Below are 14,472 nucleotides of genomic sequence, written 5' to 3'. Positions count from 1 at the left end.
TTCAGGGAAGAAAGGCAAGTCTGCAGCATAGTAGTGGCTACACAGCTTCATTAGTATGGTTATTTGATGAATTGGATGTATCCTATGCAGAAATGCATTTATTCTTTTACACGTAAGGGTTTGTGTATTTATTTTCCATGTCTGAAGTGAAGTAGATTGCTTTCCATGGGATAAACAAGGGAACAATATACTGCAGTGATAAGGCTGGGATCTTTAGAGACTTCTGACTGAGTCTAAGCCAGAACTATGGTCACCAAAGTGTTTATAAAATTTACCTTAAGCAGTAAAAAATAGCTAATGTACTAAATGACTTAAAGCCTTCTTTGTACCTATACTTTCTGACAGAACAGCAATAATGAATTTGGGAATCAGAAGTTCCAGTCTGTTTTGGTTGATCCCTACTATTTTGATCTCTTCTCATTTATCTTAGTCCCAAATCTTATCTTCCCAGTTTCTTTCCAATCAGTTCTCTTTATTGACCGTAATCATAACTCCTTAGCTCTTTCCTCCCAGACATTCCCAGTTCTCCCTCACCTCTGTTCCTCAGTTTTGTTTTTCTGTTTTTTTTCAGCTTCTTTATTACTGTGCTATTTCTCCTAATTTCTGCCTGCAATTCTCATTCCAGCTGGTTATCAACTTCCATTCTTGCTATTAACATCAGAGTAAACTCTTCTAGTTCTGCCTATTTTGTCTCCTCTACAAATAACTTTACCCACCTCATTTCTTTGTGAATGTCTCCCTTAATGTCTAGTCTCTTTGTACCAGGTCTTTCAATTTTGACTTCTTTATCTTCTCTCCTGTTACATTATCTACCATAATTCATTGATTTATAAGATTTTTCATTCTTGACCAGCTATCCTCATTCTCTCTGGAAATTATTGTCTCTATCCCTTTTTCTACTCTTTCACTTAGAAATATCTACCTTAGTCCTAGTTTCTTTCACTTCTTGTCTGAGAATAATGCAGAGTGCAGGTGTGACTCAGGCCTCGCCTGCATTTTAAAAAGGCTGCTTGTGTCCAGAAAAGATGGGAATCTTACTAAGAGACAGAAGACAGTCTCTGTTATTTTTGATGTGTGTGCCTAGCACAATCCATTACAGCCTGAAGGCACTCAGTTTCAGCCAGGACATGATCAGTGCAGTTTAACACAGGGACACAACAAGCTCTGATTAAGGTAAAACAGCATTCATATCATGCACATCTGCAAATACTCTGCTTTTACGATAAAAGCATATAATGGTGTATTGTGTACATCCTTCTTCCTGTTTTAGGTTGGTTATGGCATGGGCATTGTTTATAGAACATTGTGATATGATGTAAAATATTTTGAATTTGTTTTGGTATAGACCCTGGTGTTTGTAATGTTTGTGAAGAGCCTTTTCTTAAATACTTACAATAATTTCATAGTGCATCTCTTCACCCTCTTTTCCATAATATTTATAATGTTTCAGAAACTTCAGCTGGGTTTGGTTTTCTTCCCCATTTTTGAAGACAAATTCAGTAATTTACTTCATTAGTGGCATTCATTAACTTTTTTTCTGCAGTGGGCCTTGGAGGTTTAGGTCCTATGTGTGTTCTTAAATAGCACTTGTAGATGGGGGAAAATAACCCAGCCAAACAAAAAAAAACAAAAAAAAAAAAGGAGAAAAACCCCTAGGCATTGTTAACTCTCATGATTTATTGCTATATAGTAGTACTTGTGTATATGCAAAATTACCCCTGAGGTTGTACCTAGTTCTTTATTTGTCTTTATTTAAAGGCTTCATCTGTGTAAGGGAGTGGAAGGAAAAATTAGCCATATAAAAATATGCATTTTTATTTTTAAGAAGTATGATAGAAAAAATACTTTAAAAACCTTCCAAGAAAAAAAAAAGCCATCTAAAAGCATTCAATCTTTCTTTTTTCTTTTACTATGCAAAGTGTAATAATAAGTATAAATTAGATTAACAATCTATTTATTATATTTTCCACCTGTTCTTACACACCAGGAAGAAGATGAGGCTCCTTTTACTTCTAATAATTTGCCAGTGTGCCATAAACAATATCAAAACACACAGCGTTTCAAATCCCAATATAATTTTACTGATGGCTGATGATCTTGGTATTGGAGACTTGGGATGTTACGGGAACAGAACCTTAAGGTAGGATGATAATTTGGTGGAGTCCTAGCTTTATATTTAGTTTTCAATGTATTTTTAAAATTAAAAATGCCAGAACATTCAGAGGTTTGATTAGTTTTTTTTTTATGAGTAACCAAACTTAATAACTTTTCCAGAGACTTAAATATTTGATCATTATTTTCTTTTTTTGACCAAAGACTTAGCTAATGCATTTATCCTGCTAAAAAGTTCCATTATAATCAGAGGATTGAGCAACCAACCAAATAAGGGTAGCTCTAGAGGGCTAAAGTATAATTAACAATTTTTTTTCTAGAATATACATGACACAAGTACTATGAATTAAACATATTTTGAAACACTCATGATTTGGGACAAGCTTGTTGTTAACTTACTGGAAATAAAGAGCTGATATTTGTCCTTAATTTATCTTCATAGAGTAGTCAATCTATTAATTAAAGCAAATATTAATGTACTTGAATAATACATCAGTGTGCCCTGGGATGTTTCTTGCTGCCAGCTTAAATGTGATGGTTGTGTAAACAGAGCAAAGTGATATCTAGCCATTGTGTTTCAGTGGTGCAAAGTTAAATAAAACATTCAGACTAAAAGCACTGTCTGTCAAATGTTAAATGCTCTTTTTCCTGCTGATGTTAGTTAGAAGTAAAATCTTCTCTCAACTCAGAATAAAAATACAAATCAAGTTACAACTTCTGGTTTTAAACAAGGAAAAATATATAGAACATTGATGCTTGGATCACTCTCCTCACAGGCACCAGAACAACCTCAAGATCTATATTCTCTGCTGAGAGAATTCGGAATTAGATTTTTGGAATATGATGAATTTTCATCTTAGTGATTGTTATCAGTTGGTGACTTTACAGATAGAAAATAATTCCATTGGAAAATTAATGTTTCTGACTATTCAGACTTAGATGATGGGAGCACTAGTGTGCCTTGAGGTCGCGGTCATTAATCTCCAGGGTCAGAGAGCTATTAGAGCATGCTGCAGCTGCTGGCCAGTCTGCATTAGTAATTTTTATCTGTAGAACCAAGGACACAGGATTTCTTCCTGCAGGACCCAATTTTAATCTGCATGATGAGCCAGGTCACAGACAAGTTTCCCATACAGATATGGTAGCTGGTTTGTGCCCCTGGCTCTAATATAGCAGACATAATCATGTCAGACATGTAGATATTGTTAATATAGAGCATAACACAGAGTCATAATCATTTGAATGTCTTCTAATAGCTTATAGCACCACATAACATTATCCCTACCCCAAAAAAATTTTGCTGGAGAGAGACTGAAGATGCACCAAGTAGGGAGCAAGGAAGCACAACCTTTCTCTAGTCTCTCTTGCCCTCATTACTGAAGCAAAAATGAATTACAGTTCTGGTCAAGGAACACATTAAAAAGGGTTGCACTATTATATATCCAGATGCCATAGTTTAACACTGGCCATGAAGAATAGAAGAAAGTGGAGAAAAAGATTTTTGCTGCAACGTTACAGTGTCTCTGTTCAGACACCTCATGTAAAAATATTTGACATGATAGGATTTGGAATTGCAATCCTACCACGCATTCGATAATTTACATACAGTAAATTAACTGGATTTTCCTGATAGTTCTTGCCTCAGATGCCTTGTTCTTACTATACTATGTTTGTGTCCAAATAACCATCTTTGGTTTTGTTTTTTTTTTCACCTGCTTGTGTTTTTCTAGAACCCCTAATATTGACAGGCTAGCAGAGGAAGGAGTGACACTTACTCAGCATATAGCAGCATCACCACTTTGTACTCCAAGCAGGGCAGCTTTCCTGACAGGGAGATATCCTATAAGATCAGGTAAAATCCCATCACTTTATTTATATATAAATATTTTATTTTATTTACAGTAAACTGTATGCAGGTATTTTGTCTGGCCTTCCTTGATTTGTTTATCATTACGAGATTAAGTAATGGTAAATGATCAGTCCTTTCAGTGACTGATCAAGCTCAGCAGGGTTGGTCTACATTAGAAATATTTCATATATGTGGGGAATTTTCACATTTCAGAAGAGTTGACACAAAGATAAAGTATTTTTTAGTGAGTAAAATAATTTTATTTGTTTAAATAGCAACAAAAGCAATCGGACTGTGGTTATTTAATGCAAACCATGTCCTGGACTGCATCAGGCACATCACCAGCGAGGCAAGGGAGGGGATTGTTGTGAACTGCTCTGTGCTAGGGTGGCCTCACCTCAAGTGCTGTGTACACCAAACCTGACAAGAGTTCACAAAGTGTTTGGACAATACTCTGGGGCACATGGTGACTCATGGGGATGTCCTGTTCAGGGCTGGATGTTGAATTCAAAGACCCCTGTAGGTCTCTTCCAGCTAAGCATATCTTGTGATTCTGTGAAGTTCCTCCACTATTCAATGACCCTAGGCTCTTTGCCTGCCTCCACAGTCGCATTCAGGCTGCTCCCACTGTGTTGGTGGGCAGCCCAAGCATTGAACCCCACAGAGATGCATCTAGAAAGACTCAGTGGAAAAACCCAATGTAAATACTTCTTCTCAGACATTTCTATTTCTGCTAAACCTTTTTGTTTGGACTGATGCCTCAGGTTTTAGCTTTTATATGTTTCAGATTCTATTCTGCTTTAGTGTGTAAGTCTAAGCTTCATATTAGAGGATAGTAAGCTGTCTCCACAGAATAGGTAGACAAAACAATTCCTTCTCTAGCTGGGGACTCAAGGATATCAGATCCAGATCTCAGGTACAAGAGCGTAAACAACGGTGACCAAACAGGGAAAACAAGAAGGGTGGGACTTCATGGGCTAAAGTTGTAATTGGACAATTAGCTCCAATATGCTAATGGACCAGAACTTTTAAAAATGTGAGACCCTGTGACCTGTTGCCCATTTTGTGGCCATTTTGGGTTGTGCTGCCCAAGGAGGATCTATTTGAGGCCTCTTAATAAATACCTACTTTACTCTTTAGCTCCGTCTTGTCTCTGTTCTAGGTCAGCCTTCACAAGGCATCAAGACAACTGGGTTGGGTTTGTGGTTTGGTTTTCTTTTTTTTTTTTTTTTTTGTAGTGGGATGGTAGGGGCAGGACATTTCATTAAGGTACTCAAGTTGCCTTGAAAACTGGGAAGAAAAGAGCAAAAAATATCTAATCTATTTGAAGTGTTATTTTTGTTCCATATCTACCCATACACAGCATTAAACATCCTGTGAATACATGGATTTAATTTCTGTTACTTTCAAAGTACCTGATCCAAAGCATATTTGAGTCCATGAAGATCTAGTCTGTTTATTTTAGTGTGACTGAGCCTCTCAGTGCTTAGCCATGCAATTTTAACTTTCCCTTAACATCATTTTTAGCAAGGATCATTATACATTAATCAGATCACTTGTTCATTAGTGATAAAACATCCTGTCCTTGCTTCTGGGAATGAAAGCAAAGCAGGACTCTGGAGCCTACTTGATACATTCGTGCTCACTCAAATCAAGTAACAAGCTTCTGCAAAAGTGCCAGCTAATATAACTTGCTAAATTTTCCATTACATTCGTCTGCAAAGGAAAATTTTATATACCTGTTACAGATATATTGCTATTAATATTTACTGTAGGTAAAGTCACAGGTTACTTTCCATTATGTTGCTTTTTCTTATTGAGAAATTAGGACTTGAACTAATGTTTTTCTTCACTGGTCAGCTCTCAGACACACTTAATCATTTCCAGGTAGGTACAATAATTGAACTTTGTCTTACTTAAGTTACAAAATTTCTAAATATGGATTGTTTCTGAATATCAGTGAAGAACTAGTAAAGGCTTATTGTAGAAGGCACTAGAATCATGATGTAGAAAATATGTTAGAAACATAAATCTCCTGCTAATAAAGCTGAAAAAAAAGATTCCAAAATGCTGTATTGGATGAGACACAAGCTCAGAGATACTTTCATTCTGATAACGGAATTACACTGATCTCAGTTTCAAGAGCTTGAAATATGTAAAAATTAATATAAATAAATAAAATATAGATAAATAAATATATGATTAAAGCTATCTGAAGTATCGATCAGCAAAACTATCTGGAGTGAAAAACTGAACTAAGCATTTGAAGGGTAGGTTGAGCTCTCTTTAATAAACCAGTCTAACGAGTCTTTTTCTCATGTAACCACAACGGATACCTGAGGGAGGATTCTGGTTTTCTACATCAGTCGTGTAACTTGGGCACTGTAATCATCCAGTTGCATAATTTAGATTTCCTGAAGATACATCTGTACAGATTTGCATAGATATTCTCTGTTCTTACTGTCTATTTTCAGTGCCAGCTCTCATCTGGAATCCTAGTAATCTAATTTTCATGAACCTGAGCTCTCAAATTCCTCATCCTGAGAGCACTTTGTAAGCTCATTTGTGTTTCTCATACCCTTAGCATATAGAAATTACTGTGCCTTATTTAGATGTTGTCTTGTTAGCCAGTACCTGATGCTCCTTTAGTGCATTCATTCAGTGTGCATTGGATGATGTGTCTTTATGCCACTAGAGCACCCCATCAATGCTGACAGCTCAAGCCACTCTATTTACAGGATCAGATTCCCTCTTGCTCTTTCTGACCTCATGATATTTACATGCTCAGAAGTAAGACTGCCCTATTTCAATATGCCTTCTCCCAGAAAACCTTAAAGGCTTGTAGAAAACCACATATGAGGACAGGGGAAATTCTCAAAGTAGAACTTGGGAATGATCTCACTTAGTCCTCATCTTCTTTCCCTCCCTGTGTAAAACAGAAATAAATTATGCAAGCTCAACTTCTTAAAATTTTGCTATACCTTAGAAAATCTACAGAAGGGGCTGCAGCTGTTTATGGGATGGCTGGCCCCATGGTTATAAGCTCAGAATTTTTTCTCCATGTCTGTTTCTGGTGTCAATACAGGAAAAACCTCACTCTTCTAAATGGATGATTGTATCTTCCACTTGCAACCCTCAGTGTCTGATTGTAATATGTCATTTAAGTGATACCACCTGAGGCAAAAAAATGCATGCAGAACTAATGAATGGAAATTCTTTTTTTGTATTATTCTGATCTCATTCATTTGTACTGTATTTAGGAATGGCTGCCTTCTCACGAGTTGGTGTCTTCTTATTTTCTGCCTCTTCTGGGGGACTTCCTTCTGAAGAAATAACTTTTTCGAAACTCCTGAAGCAGAAAGGTTATGCAACAGCTCTAATAGGTAAAATTTCAGACATGCACAGCACTGTTTTCTGTAATTTCAATGAAAAGAACATTAGCTTCCCTTACAGGCTTTTAAGGGCCTGCATTAAGCTTTTCTCCCCCACAGCATAATGAATTTATTTTTCTGGAATAAAGCAGAGCACATTCCCATGCTTATGTGAAGCACTAGTCAGGTAAGTACATCTAATTCACTTGTGTAGTTATAGTCTCATTTTGTAAGATACTGAAGACACATGATGAACAAACTGAAAATTATTCAAGCTCTTGAAAAGTTTTCAGTAGAAATAAGAGTTTGCATCAGAGATACAATGAGGGGTTGATCGAAGGGATACAAGACAGCGCTTGGTTGTTTTAATTTCACCAGTGTTCAAATTCCCATAAAGTAAGGGTGTACGTGGGCTACCATCTTAGTTATCAGACAGAAATGGATGTTTCTAGGATTTTTTCATATTTTCTGGTGGATGTTTCATTCAAAAATGTATTTCTCTCTCATTATAAAGATAGTTCAGACAACTGATCACAGCATAAATATCCAGTGATGGGCAAAAGGAATCATAGTAGGTTAATATTAAATATAATTGGAATTAATGTCATAAAAGTATAACATTAAAGATTTTTGAATTTTTTTTCTTAATTCGGCCACTGACGTATTGCACTCCACACTGCTTATATTTCAGAAGATTCTTGAGAAGTTCAACTTGTGTTACATAATGTGTTTCTGTATGGGAATTGCCAGGGAATAGTTGTTCAGAGAACGTCATACTGGAATATTACTAAATTAATTTAGATGAAAGATGCACGCAATTTGTTTTTTAACTTAAACAGAAACTTTAAATTTTGAGAGTAATTTTTGTTTAAAAAACCAGGCTGTTTAAGAAGGCTAACAATTCATGCCACTGTTCAAAAAATGTCTGTTATTATGTAGTTAAACCAGTGTCAGTGTTCTAACTAAAATCTGACTTAGCTATACCCCAGTCTTATAAAGCATAAAATACCATGATGTCCTGAAAGAATGAAAATAGAAAACCAGAAATCCTTATGAGAAATTTATTTAATGTAAGTGTATTTGAACCATAGTACAAAAAAGCCGTTCATAATTTGTCATGTTCCTTGTGGACTTGATTTCTATTTCTCCATATTCAATTAAAGACTGAGTTTTTTCTGTTTGTAACAAGCACAGTAATGCAACTCATTTTCTGGGGCTGACCCAGTTAATGTTCTTTTTTTAACTACTTTTGCTGCAGCATGACAGCTTGCCACTTAGATCTCCAGAAGTTCTTTCCATGATGCTTAATGAACATTTTTTCCAATTGGCCTGAGTGATAGCTATGAGACCATACAATGTAATATTACTATATCCTTAGAGTATAATGAAGGTTTCCAAAAATTAAGAAGTGCATTAAAATTAGGAATAAAGCATATGTAAATGACAGAAAGAAAAATTATGTAGATTTGAACACTAGATAGGCCGTCTGATTCACAACCAGTATATTTTCTGCTTTTGCTGGTGTCCTTATCACATCATATTGGTCTAGGTCAGGGAGTCTTTGCTTGGTTCAATCTAACTCAGCAGTTCCCAAAGAATTAATTGTCAAATCCTGCACCAGTGATGGATTGGCATAAGGGTAATTTGAAGTCTTTCTGATCCTGAAGCCTGTAGGGTCATTTCTATTTTTTTTTGGCAGTCTCCTCTCTGAGGACATTATTTTTCTTCCCTAGGTGCATTTGTTTATTTTTAAATTTTTTTTTGTCCTCTGAATATATGCTTTCTTTTGTTTGATATGTCCCAAATATATTTTATCTATAAATCTACTTTATGTATACACTTTTTTGCCTCATTGTTTTCCCCTGTGACATGAAGAAGGTGACAACCAATAGATCTGTCAGGAAAGCACACAATCATATCTGCAACAAAATTAAGTTCTATCAAAAAAAGCAGATGCATAGAATATGTAATATTTCACCAGTGGGAAGAAATGCTGATGTTTTGTTGGAAATAGCTATTCATAATGCAAAAATTTCCCTTAAATTTGATAGATAGTATTTTGATTACTGCTTTACTCAATTAGATTGAGTATTTACTGTTGCTATCCAGTGTGTTGTCCAGCATCCAGAGAAGTTTAAAATCTACCTATATAGCTTATATCCAAAGCTAAAATATTAATTGATAATTGGTATTTATTTCTTTCAGGATGAATATTATAATGTTTGGGCACATCACAGTAGTAAGGTGTCCAAGATTGACTGACTTTATGGAGTGGAGTTAATACAACAGTTATTCGTAAAACAGCCTAAAGTATGTCCATGTTAATACTATATGCACATACACTTTTTATAAATTTTGCTATGTACTTCAAATAAATATATTTCCTAAGAACATAAAATATTTCTGTTTGCATCTTGCTCTGCATCTTGCATCTTGCGCACAAAATCATTCCAAAAGAAATATATCATATAAAAATCAGTCTTTGTACCAAGACCACTGCAGTACTGCTCCCTTTTCCACTATCTGAGGGAAAAATAGAGGGGAAACATGGATTTCTGTAGTGTCCTCAGGATTCTGCATTTCGAAAAAGGGAGTTTCAAGTGAAATTTCTTGGCTGAATAGGACTTGCCTCTCACTTCCACTTGCCTTTCATTGCATTGCCTTCGTTCTGCAGAAGTCTTAATTGTGGCTGACAGAGAGGGAAAAAAGTCTAGGTCTCAAATTATTATGGTACTCATAATTTACAATTAACAGCATAAATTTCACTCAAAAGCTTGGTAGAATCTGTTGAAATGCTTATGATGCTTGTGTGAAGTGTCCATTCTATGAAGCATCACTTGGCAAAGAGATGAGAGCAGTTTGCATTGCTCTCAGATTCAGAAGGGCCCCAGAATCTAAGCACATTACAGTAATCTGTTCAAGCACTAGCTCAAGGCAGGGGTTATTGTCACAAGGAGTGAAACAGAACATGTATTGTGCACCCAGCCATCACTTGCTTTTTTAGAGTAGTAGCAGGATCTATCAAAACCTTCTGCCTCCCCAGCCATTTAAGAATGGCAGTTGTGTCATTCCGTCTCAGCTCCTGATATAATTTGAGTGGGGGCTTCTGTTGCTTTTCCTGTTAGCCTGATCTCTGCTTTGTTTGGCTTAAGTTGCTTCTCAGCAAATCTTTTTCTGAGGCCTAAGTTTGTCTTGACATTGCACAATTTGTTGTGCTTGCTAAAGAAGCCTTTTTGATAAAAATAGGAGTTATATTTCCCCCTGTCCTAATTTGTTACTGCAAGGTTTTTCTGTCCTGGATTGTAGTTGAGATCCAGTTGAAAAATCCACTATATATCATAATAAGTGACCTTGAAGGTATGCTTAATTTGTTTGAGTTTCTTTTTGATATTTTCTTTCTGAATTATAGGTGCTTGAGATTAACATATAATAGAAAAAAAATAAAAATTGAAGCCTGAAAAGCATTTCTGTTCGTGATTATAAGCCTCTACCTTTAAATCACTTATCTAACTTGATGGCATTTGTTTCATACTCACTCTGCTATACATCTGGGTTTATGATTATTCCATTAAGACACTCATTCAAACATAAGAGAAAAATTGAAGCATTTCTTCTCAAAAATCTGCATCTTTGGGTGCTGGGAGTGAAAATCAGGGTTCCAGCCTTACCAAGCCCTTTATAGCACAATCATAACTTCTGAAATTTCAGTACAATGGTGCGTACTGCTTGTTTGTTTTTTTTAATTATTACAATAATTTTTGGACCATATCAAAAGTAGTGGCCAGAACCATTCTGTTCAGAATATCACCAGCAGAATACCACCTCAGGTGAGGGGCCATCTAACAGAGAAAAGTTATGATGGAATGAGAAAAGTGTAGAGGCATTCATTTCACGGGCACAAAAGCAGACCTGAAAATGTTTTATACCTGCTTAGATGATACACAGAAGTTATTTTTAACTTATGACCATCAAGAGACGTACAAGGACAACTGGACTCAACTCAGATTCAAGATTTTGAGCTTTTTCCTCCACCTTTGCTGACAGATGAACTTAGGCATATGACATTCTCATCCTATAACTCAGTTCTGTCATTTGTGGAAGAGAAATAAGAACATCCAGCTAATTTGCTAAGTTTTAAAAAGCGGAACTGATCCCCATGTTCACTCTCTTTGGTACTGCAGTACCTACATTTGTCACAACCAAAGGAAAAAGTGCAGGATGAATATGCTGTTCTGGAGACCCAGGAGGAGATGTTCAGGGCTGTTTGCATCAGGACTCGTACAGATGTGCAAAAGCTGTGATGGTTTGAAAAAGGGGAAATTTCTGTATATGCTTTTTTTTTTCTGTTTTGCATTTACTGCCATGAGTATTTTGAATTGTCTGAAACAAGTATTTCAAATTTATTTTTGGTAAGTTATGGGAATGAAGACTTACTGGGTTTGTAGATTTTCTTGTTTGTTTATTTTGCAGTCACAACCCCTGAATTATGCTGGTCATGTTTAGGTGCTTGATTCAGAAAAATAAATACAGTTTGGCCCAGCAGTATATAATGTCATCTGTTTTGTCAAGGCCAGCATGCTTTTTGAAAATATTCAGCACATTTTCTTGCTCAGAGCAAAGGCATAGATCTATCTCAATAAGCTTAACTGAATTTGAATTTTTTTATAATTATGCATTTTGATTCAAATAACAGCTATCAATTAGATTTGTTGTGCTAAGTAATGGATAAGCATATGGTAAGAGGTTGTACCTGAGTCATGGAATAAATTCTCTAGATACTTACCATAATCAGCATGAATATAGATTGTATTAGTATAATACATATCAGGCTCAGTGGTTTCTTATGTCAGACAGTGTCCAACATTATTGCAGAATTAGAATGATTTCCTAGTGGTACAAAATGCTGTGAGAGAGAGTATTTGACAGCAATTTACTTGTTACTGGTGTTTTTTATTTATATACATGAAATATATAAATACAAAATAATCGGCCTCACTATATATATATATATATATATATATGTATTTTGAGGGATATTGGAAATTTCAAAGATTTTGCAATCATTTAAATTATAAATGCCTTAATAATTTTCCTATTCTTGATTTATTTTTTATTTGTTATTGTTTTCTTATTATTATTTTGTCTTTTTTTAACTAGTCAAATTATTTGTCAGAAAACTTCAGAAAAATTATTTTGTACTTCCATATTTGTTCTTCTTCAATCAGTAGCTGCCACAAAACAGTATTTTTTAATGACAACTACACATGCTTAATTTCCAAAGTTAACTTTCTGTTTGGGCTCTGTTGCTCTTCAGTGACCTGCTAGCCCACTTGGAATTTCACGTTCTTCAGCAGCAGCCATGTTAAGCTATTTCTAACTGAGATGAAGAAGGAGATATGAAAAAAAATCTTTGATGCAGGCACAAAGAAAAAATAGAAAATAAGGATCCACACAATAAATGGCGGGAGCAGGGGCATATCAGCCAGATAATGACGGTTTAATATTTGAAGTAATGTACATTAAAAGTAAGTTTGATGATTTAACTACAAAAATACTCCCTGTCCTTCTCTCTTTGTAGGAAAGTGGCATCTTGGGATGAACTGTGAAAACCGTAATGACTTCTGTCACCACCCCCTCAGTCATGGATTTGATTACTTTTATGGCCTTCCCGTGACCAATTTTAGAGACTGCAAACCTGGCCAAGGCAGTGTATTTTTAAAAGGTGTTCAGAAAGACCTTGTCATCCCAATCCAAATCACTGGAATTGCCCTTGTGTCTTTGGCAGTAGTGCAGTACATTGGGCTTCTCAAAGTACCCTTCCAAGCATTGGGTTACTTCTTGTTAATAATCACAATTTCACTTGTGGTTTTGATTTTTTTCTTCTATAATTTTCGACAACTAAACTGCTTTTTGATGAGGGACCATCAGATTATCCAGCAGCCACTGTCCTATGAGAACCTTACTCAGAGGCTGACAAAAGAAGCCATGCAGTTTATTGAAAGGTAGGTTTCTAACTGTGTTTTAAGTTAATACTGGCATCTTATAATGACAGTGCTTCTGAAAATTAGAAAAAGAAGTGAGCTGATGAGCACAAGGAATATGTCGTTGCATATGATTGTAATTTTTTTCCTTTAAAAGATGGCTGAAGTTAATCTTGTTGGTAGGAATGACTGTTTGATTTCCTCCTATCAGGTATGTAATTTATTTCTCTATAAAATGAAAAATGTTTTATTCTTAAGAATGTCATGTAATTTGAAATATGAATAATTTTTTGTGGTGTGACTTAATTCTGTGAATGCACAATGCATAGTCATAATTCATGATTTTTCTGGAATGGGGAGGGGAGATACTCTTAATGATTGAGTTGATGCATCCATTAAAAGGCATTCATATGGCTAATTTTTTAAGATACTGGCATTTTAGATGACTCCACTTTTATAACAGTAATTTTGAAAATATTTGATTTTCAGAAATTAATATGCTAGCTTTTGTGCATGGGACAGAATAACCCCAGGCAGCAGGACAGCTGCTGGAAAGCAGCTCTGTGGAGAAGGACCTGGGGCTGCTGGTGGACAACAAGCTGTCCATGAACCAGCAGTGTGTCCTGGGAGCCAAGAAGGCCAATGGGATCCTGGGGGCCATTAGGCAGAAATTGCCAGCAGGGAGGTGATCCTGCTCCTCTGGTCAGCCCTGGTGAGGCCACACCTGAAATGTTGTGTCCAGCTCTGGGATTCAGGGAGATGCAGAGCTCCTGGAGCAGGTCCAGCAGAGGTCAATAAAGTTGATTAAGGGACTGGAGCATCTCTCTTATGAGGAAAGGCTGAGGTATCTGAGCCTGTTTAGCGTCAAGAAGAGACAGCTGAGAGAGAACCTCATCACTGTACATAAATATTTGCAGGGAGGTGTCAAGAGGACAGACCCAGGCTCTGCTCAGTAATGCCAAGCAATAGGACAAGAGACAATGGGCAGAAACTGATGCACAGGAAGTTCCAGCTGAATATGAGAAAGATCTTTCCTGTGCAGGTGGCAATGCCCTGGAACAGTTAACCAGAGGGGTTTTTTAGTCTCCCTTACTGGAGATATGTAAGAGCTGTCTGGACACAGTCCTGTTCTCTTGGATGACCCTGAGGGATGTTGGAC

At 36.1% G+C, this 14,472-nt stretch overlaps 1 protein-coding gene across 6 annotated transcripts in view; it reads left to right on the top strand.

The window, feature by feature from the left end:
* The window catches only part of STS (steroid sulfatase), a 120,846-nt gene that overhangs the window by 21,754 nt on the left and 84,620 nt on the right, over nt 1–14,472 (top strand). For all 6 annotated transcript variants that reach the window (XM_064407758.1, XM_064407753.1, XM_064407752.1 and 3 more), the window contains 4 exons: nt 1,988–2,140; nt 3,843–3,964; nt 7,222–7,344; nt 12,911–13,334. In XM_064407758.1, the coding sequence (XP_064263828.1) occupies nt 1,995–2,140; nt 3,843–3,964; nt 7,222–7,344; nt 12,911–13,334 (815 nt within the window). In that variant the 5' untranslated portion in view covers nt 1,988–1,994. The remainder of the gene's footprint in view (nt 1–1,987; nt 2,141–3,842; nt 3,965–7,221; nt 7,345–12,910; nt 13,335–14,472) is intronic.

The sequence above is a fragment of the Passer domesticus genome, chromosome 2 (assembly GCF_036417665.1).
Source record: "Passer domesticus isolate bPasDom1 chromosome 2, bPasDom1.hap1, whole genome shotgun sequence".
NCBI classification, from domain to species: domain Eukaryota; kingdom Metazoa; phylum Chordata; class Aves; order Passeriformes; family Passeridae; genus Passer; species Passer domesticus.
Note: the sequence above shows the minus strand (reverse complement) of the source record. Positions and strands in the feature narration are given on the sequence as shown.